This window comes from Dipteris shenzhenensis, chromosome 4, assembly GCF_047967505.1.
Source record: "Dipteris shenzhenensis isolate YYH24624 ecotype China chromosome 4, Dip_SZ_1.0, whole genome shotgun sequence".
Classification (NCBI taxonomy): Eukaryota; Viridiplantae; Streptophyta; class Polypodiopsida; order Gleicheniales; family Dipteridaceae; genus Dipteris; species Dipteris shenzhenensis.
The window spans coordinates 53,324,721-53,343,436 of NC_141599.1; the positions used below are offsets into that span (position 1 = coordinate 53,324,721).

The 18,716-nt window shown below is 45.1% G+C and overlaps 1 protein-coding gene across 2 annotated transcripts in view; it reads left to right on the forward strand.

The window, feature by feature from the left end:
- Positions 1 to 18,716, forward strand: part of LPA1 (tetratricopeptide repeat (TPR)-containing protein) — a 97,947-nt gene that overhangs the window by 11,693 nt on the left and 67,538 nt on the right. Inside the window, exons 2-4 of one of the 2 annotated variants that reach the window (XM_087373253.1) lie at positions 3,022 to 3,125; positions 3,367 to 3,502; positions 3,617 to 3,848. In XM_087373253.1, coding sequence (XP_087229379.1) covers positions 3,022 to 3,125; positions 3,367 to 3,502; positions 3,617 to 3,848 — 472 coding nt within the window. The remainder of the gene's footprint in view (positions 1 to 3,021; positions 3,126 to 3,366; positions 3,503 to 3,616; positions 3,849 to 18,716) is intronic. The other variant, XM_087373254.1, reaches the window with a different exon arrangement.

The following is an 18,716-nucleotide window of genomic DNA, read 5'->3' on the forward strand; positions in this document are numbered from 1 at the left end:
CCGATAGTATGAACACAACCCAAGAAAGCTTCTGACTTCATGCAGATTTTTTAAAATTGGCCAACTCCTTATGGCCTCAACTTTTGCAGGATCCATCTTGACTCCATCCTTTGATACTATATGACCGAGAAAATGAATCTCATGCATAAAGAACTCACTTTTCTTGGTGTTTATTAATAGCTTGTGTCTTTTCAACTCTTGAAACACAATAGTGAGGTGTTTCTTGTGCTCCTGCTCATTTTTAGAGAACACAATGATGTCATCGAAGAAAGTGCCCACAAACTTTCTGTGTGCTCTAAAAATTCTGTCCATCATTCTATTGAAAGTGGCAGGTGCCTTCTCCTTTGAGGAGTTGTGGAGCTTCTCTCTTGCTCATGGGTACTCACCATGTTTATGGTTGTAATATTCAACTGTTAAAAAGTGCAGCAAAGATATCCTTCCACCAAACTACCGAGGCCCACCTCTTGAGAAACAGCGTGTGGTATCCCGGCAATGGAACCAATGAAACCGGCCTCTAATCACTCAGAGGGCAGTGGAACTAAACCTTTAATCACTTCAGCACTTATTTACAGCTCACAAAGCATATATCACAACCATTAACCATTGCATGATCACCATTTGGCATTTACCCATTTGTTTACAAACAAAACCACTGAAAAAGCGATGGAGGCCTGCTCAACAAACATAGACAAGTGCAGCCGATTGGCCCCAAACACCGTGGCGCCCCTTTCGGTATTTCTTTATATTTCACAGTGAAATGATTACAAGTTGCATCTGGGAGACCTTCCCTGCAACTGAGCACGTAGCTCCAATTCACTAAGCCTTCGCAAGGCTTGAATATAGAGTACCATCACATAAGTGCACTTAACCCAAACGCTCAATCCAAAGGCATTCTCTTTTCCGAGTGCAATTCCATTGGCTGTCCAGATGCAATCACACTGCACCCCAGCTGCACTCTCTTTGAGTGATTTCCAGATGGCATTCACAAAGCTTTTCAAAGCTCCAAAATAAAATCAGCAAAGTACTCAACCAAAGAATGACTCATGTAGCACTGCTTGGGCACCTGTGAGCCAAGAAAGAGGCGGCACACAAGGCCAACCAATAGCTTATGGCAAAAAGAAATTGCAGCAGCAAAATAACAACTCACCAAGCCCTGAAAGCTCGAACCAAGTCCTCAATCGCCAAGAGGACATAGTAGCCAATGCCCAATTGCATTCTCAGCCAAAGAGGAGTGCAAAGGCATGAAGAAAGAGCATTTACAAGAGCCCACCAGCAAGAATTCCACTGAAAAATGCGAAAAGAAGCACTTCTATTGCGAAGAAATGGGAGTTCTTGGGCTCAAAAGAAGCGTGCTTCAGAGCGGAATGCATTGAGAAGGTTTTGGAGAAGTTTCATCGCCGGAAAGTCCTCCAAAACTGAGAAAAAACAGTCAACCAGCGCGTGGGACTGCTCGAAATTCAACAGAAAGCTGTAGCTTTGCAAGAAGAGAGGCCCAGGAGGCGGTAGAAGTAAAAAGGTCCAGAAAAAGCCACTTTTGCAAATTCGACCAGCAAAAGAAGTGCTCAGCTCTGCCCGTTCTACCAAACGCACGGAGGGAAAAGCATATCACTACGAAGGGGAGGTAGAAGGGAAGCCATCTGGACAAACGGAAGTCGAGGAATCCAAACGGGTGAGGAGTTATGAAGAAAAACGGAATTCAGCTGAAGGAGGCTGAAAAACCAGTCCAAAATCTCAACAAAGGGAGAAGATGAGAAAGAAAACCACACATGTGAAGTTTAGAAGGCCCAGGAAGGTCCAGGAATGGCAAAGGAGCATGTAGAAGGCACTAGAGCCACCTGGAACTCTAGGTACATGGCCCTCTAGGGGGCCATTGAAGGTACATGGCCCTCTAGAAGGCCCATTAGAAATGCCACATCAACATTTCCCAACAACCACTCTTTTAATTTCTTGGAATGCCTTTGGGCTTAGGGATTAATTACGCTTATGTGCTAGGCACCATGCCACGTGTAATTAATCATTATTAAGCCCATGCTTGGACTTTTAAAAGGAAAGTTGTCACGGTCTTGTAGTACATTAAAGTACTTAGAATTTCACGGCCCCGTGACAGGCGTCTCCTCACAATGCTGATTATATGACATGCGGGGACTTGCTGTGCGGAAAATAAATGAAGGCACAAAGGAGAACTCAAGCACAAGAGACACCAGAGATTGTTACTACACAGTTCAATGGGAGGACATTACCATTATACTTTTATATACAGATGATATGACTGCCATAAGCAGTAATAAAGACTTCATTAGCAATCTCAAAGAGATTTGTTTTCAAAATTTGACTTGTAAGATCTATGCTTAATGCATTACTATTTTGGCATGGAATTTTGGAGAGAGTGCAAAAGCCACTTTCATGAGTCAAACACAAGTATCTTCAAAAGTTCCACATGCATGACTACAAAATTCCTGACATCAACGGAATAGAATTTGCAACTCACAAACGAGACCAAGACAATAGTAAATGAAAGGTACTACGGAGAGCGCATTGGTAGATTAAATCTGGGAGGGGAATGTATGAAAGAGATGTCTTTGTGACGATATTTTGCAACATCTGAATATTATTCTGTCAGTGCCGATACTTAGGCAGGTCATCAGTTTTTTTGGCTATGCATGGGTTGGGGAGGTTTTTGGTTTTGTAAATTTAATCACGTGGGTTTACCTAAATGAGTAGAGAACTTGTGCTTGGTACTGATGAGGTCATAAAATTGCCACCGTCACTTGGGTTCCTTTGTTGCCTTTTGTCTCCTCGTTTTTCACATTCTTTTCTTTATTTTACTGAATCTGAATTTGTACAGTTGGATATATTCTAGTCTTACAAAATTATACTTCTTTTAATTTTACTGGGTTGTTTCCCTTCTTTACTGAATGTGCTTTTTGCTTTTGGTAAATTTTCTTCCTTGGAACTCTTTTTTTTAAAACATTCATGTAACTGAGTATATATATGCCTTTAAGAACTCTCGTGTTACAACAGGTGAGGGATGCAATGGCTCAGTTTGATGCAGCTTTGACAATGAATCCGCAGCCAGAAGAAGCTCAGGCTGCTCTTTACAACAAAGCATGCTGTCATGCATATCGGTTTGCTTTCCCTCCGCATTTGACGTTGTTGCGAAGGTTGTAGTTTTCTGTGATTGCCGGTGCTGTAGCACATAAATTTTAAGGATGAACGTGGATTGCAGCTAACTAACTAATACAAACTATGTACCTGCTTGGTAGTGTTTATCACTCCCTGGATCAAATAAATGATCAAGCTTCTTAACACATATCTGACTAAAGTTGGAAAAATGGACATTGATATGGTGGTTTGTATATAAATCAGAGAAGAAGGAGAAAGAGCTTCAGAGGCTCTACGGAGGGCTCTCCGAGATTATGGTCTCAAGTTTAGTGTCATCCTGAATGATCCTGATTTGGCCCCTTTCAGAGCGATGCAGGAGTTCAAGCAATTGCAAGATGAGGTTTGCTGCTATAACTGCCCATCATCTTGCTATAGTTGTATGTCTAAAAAATGAATTTGGAATTTGTGCTATGTTGGGCTTTATAATGATATGATTGTAAATGGTTCTTTGTAGGCCAGAAAAGGAGGGCAAAGTACCGGCAAAGGGTTTAGGCGGGACTTGAAACTCATTGGAGAGGTTCAAGCCCCTTTTAGGGCGGTTCGAAAATTCTTCTACGTTGCGTTTTCTGCTGCAGCAGGGATATCAACTATAATTAATGGTCCTCGATTGTTTCGTGCCATCCAAGGAGGAGAAAATGCTCCAGATTTATGGGAAACTGCTCAGAATCTAGGCATAAATATAATTGGTAATTGTTCTGCCTCTCAGAAGCTTTCTTGATTGCATTGGTTGTAGCTTCATAAGCAAGCATGCAGAAAAGCACTGATGTGATAATGGCTAATTTCTACTACACCTAATGGAATTCTCTCTCTCTCTCTCTCTCTCTCTCTCTCTCTCTCTCTCTGCCTCTTCACGTTTATTTGAACCGTTAAATTAGTATGCTTAAGGTCTTATGACATTGTGGTACTTTTGTGGGAAATGGGAAATTCTATGGCAAGGTGGCAAGTGGTCCCCTACCTTTTCTGCCTTTTTTCCCACAAAACCACGGAGCACTTGATGTAACATGCGGAGACTTGCTGTGCGGAAAATAGATGAATATACAAGGCTAACTCAAGCATGAGAGACACGAGAGATTTACCTAACTATAGTACACTGCTTTATTTATACATGGTTGCCAAATCGGCATACAAACTGTGCTGAGAGAACTCTCCTAACTACGACATGCGGGAGATGGAACTATGCTGCGGAAATAGGACACCCAAACCTCACACCTATGCTGGCTGGAAGCGCTGCTGGAGGTTGGGAGCTGAGCCCTGAACTGAGGAAGCTGAGTTCGTTCAAAGGGGGTCTGAAGGCCCCTTGTATAGGGCTGGGAACCAGCCAACCTTGGGCCAGCACAATCGACTGGCTGGTTGGTTTTGGCCGACCAGGCTCCTGGCCCTTGCCTATAAAACCAAGTGGGTCATTTCAGGCAGGCTAACTCAAGCATGAGAGACACGAGAGATTTACCTAACTATAGTACACTGCTTTATTTATACATGGTTGCCAAATTGGCATACAAACTGTGCTGAGAGCACTCTCCTAACTACGACATGCGGGAGATGGAACTATGCTGCGGAAATAGGACACCCAAACCTCACACCTATGCTGGCTGGAAGCGCTGCTGGAGGCTGGGAGCTGAGCCCTGAACTGAGGAAGCTGAGTGAGTTCAAAGGGGGTCTGAAGGCCCCTTGTATAGGGCTGGGAACCACCAGCCAACCTTGGGCCAGCACAACTGACTGGCTGGTCGGTTTTGGCTGACCAGGCTCCTGGCCCTTGCCTAAAAAACTAGGTGGGTCATTTCAGGAAGGCTAGACAGCCAGTTGTCACTGCTACTTGGGCTTGACCCTGGTGCATGTGACATTCCCCTCTTCTGAATCTGTTGCTAGGTGGATACCTCGCTACACTTTGCCTTGGCGACCCGAACTGCTCCGCCGTGGCTTGTGACTTTGGGAGCTGGGAACGCGGACCCCCATAGCTCGTGCCTGACTCGTCCCTGGATTAGTGCTCACAATGGGGTCATGGCGTACAACAAATGGGTCAGACTGTGTCTCACCATGCTCCCTAGCGTAGGGGTGCATGTGACACTTGAGCTCAATGGTTTTGTGGGAAAAAGAGTTTGTGAAGCATTTAAGGGCTGAAAATGACATAAATGACATTCAACGTGGGAATCTGGTTTCCCACCATGTCATTACCCCTTTAGAGACCCTTTGAAGATTATGGAAATCTCTCTCTCTCTCTCTCTCACACACACACACACACAATGTATGTACTTTATAATTACTCAGAGTCACTATATGCACTTCTTGGGAGCTGCCTTGTACCCTCCCTGACCGGATATATTAGCATGTTTTTAACTGTCCCATAGACCTGTTGGTCTCCGATAGACATTCATAGATTAGTACTCAGCAAGGGCCCTAGTGTGCCCTTTGCTTCAGCCCACTGAGGCTTGTATGAGTTCGCTTTTTTGTGTATTTTGTCCCATAGGCCCGCGAGGCCTCCCGTGGATGTTAATACATCTTTCTTTCTTTCTCTCTCTCTCTCTCTCTCTCTCACGCGTGTGCACGCACGCACGCATGCACACTTTCTCTCAATTGGAAAAGAATAGAAACAATTCACAAATGCTTTATCATAGGAGAGATGGGGGTAAAGGCAGAGACACCATACCCCATCTTACTAGCTGAAACAGCTATGATCCCATTGGAGGGAGAATATACAAGTTCAAGAAGATGGATGCACACAGAATACCACATGATGCAATGGAGGCCACTAAAACCACGGGCTGGCACAAAGATGGGGAGGAATGGATGGAGCTATGGGGAATAAAGGCTGCTGAAATTAGTAATGCAGAAAATGCTACAGAAGATATGGCACGACCCAGGAACAAAAATGCAGCTTTACAAACGGGAAATCAACCCGATTAAATCTGGAAACTAAGGACCTGCTCACATGAGCTAGAAGCGGAGAGAGGCAGATGCAGGAGGCCCAGAATTCCAAGAGAGGAAAGATTCTGCAAAATCTGTCCTACAGGTGAAATAGAAGATGAGCAGCACGTGCTCTTGAAATGCAGAGCTTATGTACAAATCAGGGAGAGACATGGAGATAGTAGCAATAATCTGAAGTGTCTATTGGAACTGCCAGCCCACAAGCTTGGAAGCTACATAAAAGAAATGGTGGAACACGGCTGCTGCAAAGTTCTCAGATTAGCATACAAATTAGCTCAGCAAATACCTACATTATAGAAAAGATTTGTGAGAATTGTCTTTCACTGGATGTAACGGACCACTATTCAGTCTACTAGTGGTCACTAGTCCCATAGATCCTGTAGGGTTTCAAGAGGACTTTAATTCTATCATATCATCTCTCTCTCTCTCTCTCTCTCTCTCTCTCATGCAGCCACCCCTAGCATTGAATGGCCAGAAGACGACGAGATAGAACAAGTTCCACAACTAATATCCGCCACTCTGGAGGGCATGCCGTAATTACACCTAGCACATGGAATATACGAATCAAGCTTCTTCTCCAATCTTTTGGGGATAGAGGTTGCTGGCCTCGGAAACCCGATGTTATCCTCTAGAGACACTAGATCAGTAGGAGAATAGACACCAGCCCAATGAGCTCCCGTCCCATCACAGTGCAAGGCTGCTACAGATGTCCATGAGTGTGTCACATGAAGAGGAGCCGAACAACAGATCTTGGACATGTTCAAGAGGCACAAGGCCTCTAGTCACAAGTGTATGTAGAGCTCATACTACTCATGGATGACACATGACATGATTCACTTCCGACATGAGTTTATTGCTTTTTCTAGTTCGAGTCTCAGTTTTGTTCAGACACTAGACTCTCAGGGATGAACTAGACACACCTAGAGCTCCACCAAGGGTGTGTTTTCTCCATATGATTTAGTTTGATAGGCCTTCTTAGTCTTCCGCAAATATCAGTAACCCCTCATATACCCCCCCCCCCCCCCTCCTTCCCTTCTCTCTCTCTCTCTCTCTCTCACGCGTGCGCGCTTGGGTGTGCGCAGGTCGCTCCCTCCTCGCCCATCTCTGCTGCACTCCATTGTGCATCTGCTCCCTCCCCGCCTAGCCGTGCTGCGCCTCCTTGCGTACCTGCTCCCTCCCACCTAGCCCCTCGTATACTTGCTCCCTCCGCGTCTTAGCTCCCCCTCCCCACTCCTTGCTCCTCCTCCACGCGCACTTGCTACCTCCCCACCTGAGGTCTCTTGCATGGCGATTGCTTGCTTCCTATTCACCTCTAGTGTTTCCTGCCCCTCCATTGCACTGTTCCTCTACCTTGCTTGCTCCACCTCCATCATGGCATGTCCCTTCATAATGCCTGCTCTACCATGCGGCTGCCTACTCCACCTCCATCGCTGTTGCCTACATCTCCATCGCTGCCTCTCCATTGCCGCTCCACCTCCATTGCTGTTGCCTCTACCTCTCCCTTGTGCTTTTGCATCTTCAGCTTTGTTGCTTCTTTGTTTCTTGTCCCGCCTATTCTTCCCAACACCCACCACCTTGCAACCTTGCCCCATACAGTTGCATTCTATTTCGTCGTCCGTTGCCGTCGATGGTTAGTTGAGAGTCTAGAAGTCGAGATTCGTGGGCATTCCCCCTCCACTTTATCCTGCGTCTAGGACTCTTCCACATAACTTGAGATATGGAAAATGACAATCGACAACAGAAGCCCAAAGGCAAGAGAGACAAGGACAAGGAAAAGGTACGAAGGACTAGTTCAACACAAGGTTCACTCACATTGGGAATTACGCTGGCAACATTGCCACATAACGTGATGGCTCCACTTCATCCCACCCATCTTCTTGGGACTCCCTTGGACTGAAGGCCCTGAGACGGTCCCTCTTTACTCACTCCAATCTCCGGCTCTCCCCTCTACCACTCACAGAAAAATTCTCTCTCACCCTAGGTCCCATCTCCCATAGATTCCCATGCCGTACTAGACTATGACTGGTTTCTCTCCAACTCATGCTTTGCTCTTCACCTCCATACTATACAATCATCCAGCACACTTAATGCATGCACCCTTTATGACATCCCTACCATCCTATACTAGACCTTCCACACCTACCTCGCCCTACCGCCTGCTCACTTGTCCCCATCGGTGATATCAAACTTGGAACTCTCAAGCTACACAATGACCAAGCCAAAGATCACGAGGGGCTATGTAGTGGGCATATGGCACTTGTGCCTAGTGCCCTAGCCCTGATTTTGGCAAAGCTATTCAACAAAGGGGTTTGCATAGGTTTTTCTCATATGTGGACCTTTTACACCATTGTCTTGATCCATAAGGTAGGGATCCCATGACCCATAGGACTATCATGGTTGGACACGTTATTTCTAAGGTTTATGCATTAACACTTGACATGTAGGTTAGTCAGTTTGCGGAGTGTGAGGGATTCACAGCTATGAGGCAAGTAGGTCTCTAGGTAGATCAGGCTTCAGTTACGCTGGACCAAGCACGAAAGTAGAGAGTTTATGCTTGCTTTGTGGATTTCAGGCTTTGACACAACCCGACTATTCAGCTGACTACTTGATCTAGGATGCAGTTAGGACATCATTTGGGTAGCTTCGATAGTATATGAGTGGGTTTAGGTAGGGTTAGGACGTTGACTGGGTGGACAGGGGAGATCATGAGCATGATTGCTCAAACAAGGTTGTCCTTTATCACTGACCTTGTTAGGCCTATATCTTGACGAGCTCAAGTCCTTCTCACGATATTGAGAGGAGCAAGTTCACCCTTGGTTGATTCCCTAATCCCTCTACTATACGGAAATGATGTGGTCCTACTCTCCTCATCAGCCAAGGATCTCCAGCGGCATTTGGATGCACTCCAGACGTTTTGTGAGACACCTGATGTGAAGGTGAGTCTTGGTAAAAGCAAGCTCATGATCTTCAACACATCTCAGGCAACTGTACATTGAGAGTAATTTACCTTTAACAGGCATTGGTGGAGATCGTTGCATCCTATACATACTTGAGGGTCCTTTTCTTAGTCCCGATCTTCATGATGAGACCAGTTATGTTTGAGTAGAGGGTATGCCGCACTAGCTAGATTAAGCGTTAGTGCTTTCACTCCCATTTCCGTGACCCTAGAACCAAGTTTCTTCTTTTTGAATTGCTTGTCGGTCCAACTGGAATATATAGTAGTCCCTTTTGGGAAACAAACAGAGACTGGTCCCGCATAGAGAGACTATAGATCTTGTTCTTACTTGGATGATCCGTAGCAAGCCATTGGTCCATATCATATTCTGCTAGTAGAGTTTGGGACTAGCCCTCTTCATAGAGTCAGGGACTTTGCTCCACGACATTCAGATGACAGAGATTGCCATGGGTGGCCTTGACTTCATCTATTGTATTAGAAGCGAGGGGGGACCAGAGGAGTTGGTATGCTTGGACACATAGATGGTTTGCAAGATTAGAACTCCATATGGACAGACATGTAGTATAGCTTTGAGGCTTCATACGATCTGCTCACCTATCATGAGTTGCACTAGGTGATCAGAGAGGATTTATTACATGTACAGGACTTGGTTAGCACCCTCATGATCTTTTGGTAAAACTTAGCTACATAGATCATTGCTTGTGGATCTCAAAGGAGGGATTTACCGAACCAGCGGAGTTCACTCAGAATTCATAAAAGGATAATGGAGTTCTTGGCACATCCTGATCAACGATTGTTAGAATTATTGGTATATTCTGGGCAGTGATCAATGTAATCCATAAGTGAGTTAGGGGCACTTTTCCCTCATAGAGGTTTTTTCCCCTAACCACAGTTAGTGGGTTAGTGTGGTTTTATCACTTAGACAAAACCACCTCCTCACTTGTAGACTCTCTATCTTATCTATTCAAGCATTCTACATTTTGCTCTCTGCTCTCTTGCTTCTTGCTCCCAACTTCAACATTTGGTATCAGAGCCTTGTTGAGCTCTTGAGGCTCGCCAGGAAGAGGGGGGATCTCTGCTACCACACCAAACCTCTCGCCAATAACTGAAGTGAAGGTAGACCAAGGAACCTGATGAAGACGGAAACTTCGTGCTTGTCCTCTTCAACTAGGTCAAAGCCCAGTTGAAAGGGAAACAAAAAAATCCTCTTGTAACCTAGAAAGAGAAACCCAGTTTGTAGCAAGTCTCTCATGACGTCCGAGGAATCTAGGCACACCTGAAAGAAACCTCGTCCCAACAAACATACATCCTTAAGGTGGGGAGCGAGCTCTTGAGGAAGCGCCGCAAGCATCCAATCTCTAGCTTGTGATCTGGAGGGGTGGGAGCGAAAGATGCGTGCGAAGAGAGTCGTGAAACACTCATGCTCCAAATCCTTTTGCAATTGATGCACCTCATCTTTTGAGAAAGTGACGGTTCTCGCGGCCGGTGTGTGCGGTAACGGATTGACTGAATGGGTACCCATTCGTCAATCGAGGTGGGAAAGGCCGACTTAAACACAAAGAAACTGCGTTTGCTTTCTTGAAGCCCAGGAGACCCCAAAAAATAGGGGGTACACCTGATGAAGGGAGAGGGTGCAAGAAGGGAGGGAGAGAGAAGATTGAAGGAGGGAGAATGAATGAGGGGGAGGAGTCAGAAAGGAGAAAGGGAGGGCAGCAAGAGGGAGAGGGGAAGGGAAGGGAGCAGGAGGAGGAGAGGAGGAGGGGAGAGGAGGAGAGGGTAGAGGAGAGGAGGAGGGTCTAAATATTACAGTCCCCTCGAACAAAATCTTTCCCAATCATGGGAACCATTACATGACGGCAAAATGTTGTAAACAGAAATGCCCCTATAAGTGTGGCAGTCCTACAAAGTATATACCATTTATCAATAGTCGCCTAAATACCAACCCACATGTAGCTTGCATATGACCATGATAGTGAAACAGCATGCCCACTGCCCAGCTCTCCTAAGTTCTAACACATGCCCCACTTTAGTTGTGTGAGTCTCTACTCGATATGTGGATTCCCAAGTATAACCATTTACCATTAGGCAGCTGAGCTTTGGAGTGTCTCCATGTACAAGATGATGTCTTTCACTTGGAAGGTTTCAACGAAGTTGCCTAGTGAGGACCATAGAGTCCTGTGAAAATTCTAGCTTGCCATGTACAAGGTATAGATGGTCCCACGGATTAACAACCCTATTTGGTGAGGGTGGCTTTTGGTACTAAGAAAACGCCTTTGCATTCCCATAAACTGCCCATTTTCATGTGTTCTCGCTTCCATTACCTTCGTTATGTGCTCATTCTTTTTGTTCTACTTGCATGTGCGCAAAATCTTCATTTATATGCCCTTGTTATGCACTCTTTCTTTGACACTCTCCATTTATATCTTTGAATTTGACAATAAAGAGCTCTCCTCATCTTTTTACGACTGCAATACCTTCTCAATATGTGCCTCATCAATGCCGAGAGTTCCTTTTCATGACCTTTGATCTTCTATGGCTTTCAATGTCCACGCCTTGTTTGCATAATGTACCTATTGGAAGCCTGATTTAGAGTTGTAAAACAAGTCAAAATAGCAGTAACACCTGCTTGTTATGCCTTCTAAAGTGCAATCACAAGTCCGAAGGGGGCAGGAAGGGTCACGTTTGCTTTAAATTGAGGGTGTCCTCTAGTGAAGGAGGGTTTGGAAGAATGTTCACAGGTTTTAAGGACCAAAACAGGTTTTGTTCTTTAGACTCGGTTTTAAGAGGAGAAAGAAAGAAAGAAAGAAAGTCTGTTAAAATCTACAAAAGACCAAAGGGTCTATAACACTGAAAATACCGAATACAATGAAAGCTAAGGGACGGGGCCACTAAACATGGGCATCGTCCAATGCTGGTACCAGTCTGAGATGAGAAAATAAGTACCTCACATTGTCACTTGCGAGAGAGAGAGAGAGAGAGAGAGAGAGAGAGAGAGAGAGAGAGAGAGAGAGAACCCAATGCAAAGGACAAAGAGGGGAGGTCCTTGGCTATTGGCCAATCAACGAACTACCCATCCAAGTGACAAGACCTGTATATGTTGTCTATGGGACCAACTCCACTAGTTGGCTGAGGATAGACAAGATGAGTTCATCTACTAGTGGTTCTCAATTTGGTGAGGGCTAGTGTTGCCAAGGAAGAAAACCATTAATGGAGCGTTGGTGATACTGAGCATGATTAGTCTGTCAAGGTCCTTCCCTCCTCCTCTGTAGTCTCTGAGAGGTGGCTCATTGCCTAACAAGTGATGCTGCCGCTTCAAGTGGTCTATCTCCCCACATCAAATACTGTTTGCGGACCTCATGTGAGAGCCCACCCGAGGTCAAGTCTGAAGAGTCATGCATTCTAGGTCTCTAGTCCATTTCTTTCCCTGGTTCGCGTCATGGGAGAAAAAGTCTGTAATTGTCCTCAAGTTGGGCTTTCATGATCCAACATGTGCTCGCATGAACAAATCTCTATCTCACTGAGCCTCAAGGAGAAAATGGTCACACATCGTTGTTGAAGTTGGAAGCAAGAAGCAAGAGAGTAGACAGCAAAACGTAGAATGCTTGAATAGATAAGATAGACAGTCTACTAGTGAGGAGGTGGTTTTGTCTAAGTGACAAAACCACACTAACCCACTAACTGTGGTTAGGGGGAAAAACCTCTATGAGGGAAAAGTGCCCCTAACTCACTTATGGATTACATTGGTCACTGCCTAGAATATACCAATAATTCTAACACCCCCTTGCAGTGCCAATGTGATGATGTACAAGGAAGTGATCAATTACCAAAAGGAGAAGTTTAGAGCACTGCGAAATGCATTAAACTTCTCACGTGGAAGTGCTTTGATGAAGATGTCTGCAACATTGTCATGTGTTGACACATAGATCATACTGATCTCCCCTGCATGCAACTTCTCTCTGACATAATGATAATGAACCTCAATGTGCTTCGTGCGAGCATGAAACACAGGATTCTTTGCTAGTGCTATAGCACTCTGACTATCAGTGAGAAAATTGGAGGAGGACCCTCCAATCAGAGATGAAGATCAGCAAACAAATGATGCAGCCAAACACATTCAACTGTCGTTGTGAAAGCTGCCCTGTACTCAGCTTCACATGAGGAAGTAGCCACAGTAGATTGTTTCTTGATCACCCAAGAAATGCAAGCTTTGCCCAAAAAGAAACAATTACCACTTGTGGACTGCCTAGTGTCATAGTCTCCAACCCAATCTAAGTCACTGTAAGCATGCATCTGCAAGTCACTCCCCTGGGAAACATCAAGCCATAAGACTTTGTGCCTTGCAAGTAACGGAAGATGGGTTTTATAGCTTATCAATGTGTTGTCTTTGGGCTGTGCATATACCTGCTTACCTGAGATACTGCATATTGAATATCGGGCCGTGTATTGCACAAATAAATGAGGCATCCGACAGCCTAGCTGTATCATACATAGTAAGCTTCAGCCCTGGCTCCATGGGAGTGGCTGTAGGCTTACAATCTTGCATGTTGAACCTATCCAAGAGCTTTTGCACATACTTGGATTGAGAAATAACAATGTCACGCTTGTCTTGTATGAACTGAATCCCCAAATAAAAATTTAACATGCCCAAATCTATCATGTCAAATTCAGCTTTCAATTCAGCTTTGAAATCTGCAATTATTTCCTAATTTGACCCTGTGAGCAGCATGTCATCTATATAAAGAATGATGACCAAAATATCCCCCCCATCCTTCTTGATGTAGAGGGTGCTTTCTGTGGGACTATTGTGTAACTCCTTACTTGCCAGGAAGGCATCAATCTTGGCATACCATGCACGTGGGGCTTGTTTCAGCCCATATAAAGCTTTATGCAGATTGCAAACTTCAAGTGCATTGCCCGAAAGCTCAAATCCACAAGGTTGTTTGACATAAACCTCTTCCTGCAAGTCCCTATTAAGGAAAGCTGTTTTTATGTCCAACTGATGGACATTTCAGACAAAATTTGCAGCCATAACAATAACAGATCTGATAGTGGTCATCCGGAATGTAGGAGCAAAGTCTCCTCATAATCTATGTCCTTTTTCTGAGCATAGCCTTTGGCAACCAGCCGTGCCTTGTACCTTTCAATAGACCCATCTGGCTTTCTTTTAACTTTGAAAACCCATTTGGTACCAATGGTATGTTTTCCTGATGGTAAATCCACAACATCCCAAGTCTGATTTTTCTCAATGGACTGCAATTCATTGTGCATGGCATTCATCCAGTGCACATTATCCTTGGCTTCTTCAAAAGTTTCCAGTTCTTCTTCATCAAGAAGAGTACCTGCATAAGCTGATTCAATAGAAAGAGCCCCCCCTGCGTGCCTTGTTGCACTACGAGTTCTTCCAGGCAGAGGTGCCTCAAGTCTACTCTCCCTGAGAGTTTGTAGCAACCAATTCATAACTGTTTTTGCTGCATGTATCTCTTGAATCTCTTACCTAAAAACATCATCCACTGCCTGTGGAGGAACAAAATCAGCATGTGGCTGAATATGGGCATGTGGAGCAGGTGGAGTTTGCTGTAAATTCTGATTTTCAGCATGAGCATCAGCTGGGGAACCAAAAGCAATAGGAAGCATCCCCTAAAAAACATCATCTGAAGAAGCTGGAATAGTGAATTCAACATGTGTATGAACTGAATTCTCTGAAAAAATGACATCTCTACTCACAAAAATCTTGCGTGTGGCAGGATTGTAGAGACGATAGCCTTCGCTTTGTGCACTATACCCAACAAAGATACACTTTAGTGCATTATCTGACAACTTATGTAGAAACTCCATAGGCACGTGGGCATATGCAACACATCCCAAAACACGAAAGTGATCCACTGAAGGCTTCCTCCCATGCCAAGCCTCATAGGGAGTGATTGTCTTCAAAGCCTTTGTGGGAGCCCGATTCAAAACATAATTGGCACATATAAGGCCTTCGAGCCAAAATCTATGAAGCAACTTCTTGCTAGTGAGCATGCATCTATCCATCTCCATGAGAGTTCTATTTTTCCGCTCAGCTTTGCCATTTTGCTGAGGGGTAAGCCTCACTGTAAGCTGATGTGTGATGCCTTTTTCCTTCAAAAATGCCTCAAATTCATGAGACATATACTCTCCCCCTCTGTCAGTGCGAAGTGTCTACACCTTGAGTCTTGTCTCATTTTCAACTATGGCCACAGAGTGTTTGAAATGCATAAACACATCTGATTTTTTCTGACCCAAGTATTATTTGTGTCGCCATCTATAAATGTGACATAATACAGATAACCACCAAAAGCAGGTGTCCTCATGGGACCACAGACATCACTATGTATGAGCTGTAATTTGCGAGTAGCTCATATTGCACCATCCTTTTTAAAGGGAGATCTATGCATCTTACCAAGCATGCATCCCTCACAAGCATGAGGAGGAGGTGACTCCAAAGGAGGCAATGCATCAACCATAGCATGCTTCTAAAGTGTCATTAAGCTACCATAGCTCATGTGCCCATATCCGGCATGCCATAACTCCACATTCTGCATGGCAACAATGGGAGTGCTTACTGCAAGTGCAAGATCGGATCTTTTCTCATAAATATCAAGCTGAAAAAGATCCCGATATAAAGTGCCGAACAACATCAAAGCATAATCATTCTCTTTGTCTCGGACTACACACTTAGCATCATCAAAGATGACCCACTCCGTGGAGGTAAGTATAATATCACCCACTCCACACACGAAATAAGAAGAATTCTTTACACATGTCACCTTCTTTTTAGCGGCTGGTGCATGCAGAGATGCAAAAAGACTCTTCCGTGCAGAGATGCTTGGATGCACCACTTTCAAAATACCATGTGTTCAATGTCTCATTGACGCTGAAAGAGCATGCATCCTTCGAAGAGTTATAGCTGCAAGTCAGGATAGCATATGAGTCATGCTCAAGAGGGATTGTAGTATCTAGACCAGCCACTGGAAAATCTGAATGCAAGACAAAAAATCCTCTTCCAAAAAGTTGGCTGTAACATCCCCTTCTTCATGTGCATGACCTGATGCATCTGAGACAGCCATACCCGAATCCTTTTTCTTCTCCTTTGCTATTCTTTTCTTGCATTCACCAATGTAGTGACACGGCTTCTTGCAAGTAGTGACAAATGCCCTTCCTCTTTGGCTTCTCTGCATCACCTTTAGCCTTATGAGAGGGCTGTCCAGAATCAGCTTTATGCTGATGTGTGGGCTGATTTCCATGTTGCTTTTGTTGCCCTTTCCCTTTGGGCCTGAACTTTGAAAGCATGGCATGCTCGCCAGCCTGTGTGGCCATGTTCTTCCTTGTTTGCTCTTCCTGCAACAAGAGTCCTACCAACTCGTGAAAAGAAAGAGGATTGCTACCCCCCCTCGATGACAAATTCAGCGAGGTATGAAAACCAAGATACGACTTAGGAAGAAAATTCAGAGTGGTGGTAATCATCTCTGAATCAAAAATTATCTCATCTATATTCAGCAATTTCTCCCTCAAATCTTGAAGCTTGGTGAGGTGAGCATTCATGGAATCACCCTCATCCATATGTGTGTGAGATAGCTCTCTCTTCAGGATTGAGACTTGGGCATCATTTCTGGCTGCAAACATGCTCTCTAAAATATCCCAAGCTGCCTTCAAGGTCTTGCATGACCAAATGTGAGGAATGATGAACCTTTTGACAGAGAGGGAAATGACTGAAAGAGCTTGTGCATGACGTGAATCCCACCTTTTCTGTTCCATTGTGGGAGCCACCAAAGCAGCAACTAATGTTCCTACCTCTTGTCCTACACCTTAACCTCTACCCCTGCCTCCACCTTGAGTAGGAGTGACAGGTGTAGCCACAGTTTCTGGCCTTGTCTCATCTCCGATGACATAATCCCATAGATGCCTGCAAACTAAGATGTTGCGCACCATAAATCTCCACAAGGAGTAGTTGGTGGCATCCAACTTATCCTCCTGTGTGAGGACACCAAAGATCTCATTGGGATTGTTCTGAGCCATATCTGCCAGACAACTCAAAAAATGCAGCAAACTAGACAAGTGAAATCCCTTCTGGGATGTAAGATGCACAACCTAAGTCTGCAAAAAATCTGCCCAAAATGACAATTTGCAGTCACAACCTATCAAAGGCTTAAAATGCACCAAAATGCTATGCAAATGCCCAAAATCTACAAAATCTGCCTGCAAAAAATGGCAAATGTCTGCAATGAGACTCAAACTGAGTCCAAAACTGCTTGCAAGCTCCCAAATTATCTGTCCACTGCCAAATTGCCCCAAATTCCTGTAAGAAATTGCAACTGAAAGAGGGCAAATTGACCAAAAGCCCCAAATGTTGCACAAATTGAACTTTGCCTGCAAAAGCCCCAAATTTTTGGACAAACTGCAATCTGCTTGCAATGTCTGACCAAAAATTGCACAAAAGCACTCCAAAAAATGCAATGTGCTTGTAGAGAACTCAAAACCCCCAATTTCTCTACAAATAGAAGAACCTGCAAAGGAAGTTGTCTGCAAAGTGATCCTGCAAGAAGACCCTGCAAAGAAAACATACACAATGTACGGACACCTGCAAGATGTACGAAAATCCATACTGTGTACGGACTGGTGCACATTCACTGTACGGGACAAACAGTACGGTGTGTGCGGCAACAATACGGGTGTACGACATACGGACGGGATGCAACGTGTATGACATACGGACGGGATGCAACGTGTACGGCGTATGGATGGGGTGTAGCTTGTACGGCTTACAGCTTCGACGTGCGGGATGGACGAGGACAACATGCTGAAGTAGGTGACGGAAGCGTACGGACGAACAACAGCAACAAGAGCACGTACGTCCGGAGGTTGGGCTAGAGGTCGTCGGCTGTTGAGGCGGTCAGGATGAATGGGGTACCCAGGGTTAGGGTCGTTGTCGAGGACCCTAACATTTCAGATAACCACATCATGCTACAGCGACCCGATGGGTCGTTCTTTCGCCAGATATTTGAGGTTGCATGTCGTTAGGACCAGTGCAGGATTTGCAGATCCTCCGGGCACTTCGCCAAAGATTGCCCAAAGAAGAAGAAGAGGCCAAAAAAGCAACTAGCTCGTACTAGGTTACGATAGAGATCAGCAGGAGCAGGACCTACGCTCCACAGGCACTGCCTTAGACACGGGCTCCCCCTCCTCCTAGGGCTGCCCGAGTCCCTCCTGCACACCGCACTACCTCTGGCCCCCGGTGGGTTCCGATCATACTTCCGTCGCTTCGGAGACTACCCCTTAGGAGCCTCGGGAGGCTACCGCTGTGGAGCCTATTGTTAAGGAGCCTTCTTCCGCTTCACCACAGGATCAGGCTGTGCCTTCTTCAGCAGCCCAGGTTGTTGGCACCTCGTCCGCAGCACTTCTTGTTGATCAGGACACAGCACAGGTGCCTCTTCTATTGACAAAGGGAAAGGGGTCTTACATTCTTTCCCTGCTTCATTAGGAATCCAGAACTGGCTTAGCGGAATTTCTTTTTCGCACTTGAGGACCTCTCTGACCTCCCAGATGATGATTTTATACCCTCCACTTTCGGAGAGCCAGTTATCGGCATCCCCTTTGAGAGATCCTTCTCTCTCACCAGTGGACTTTCCTCCCCTTGGACCTCGTGTGTATGGCTGGA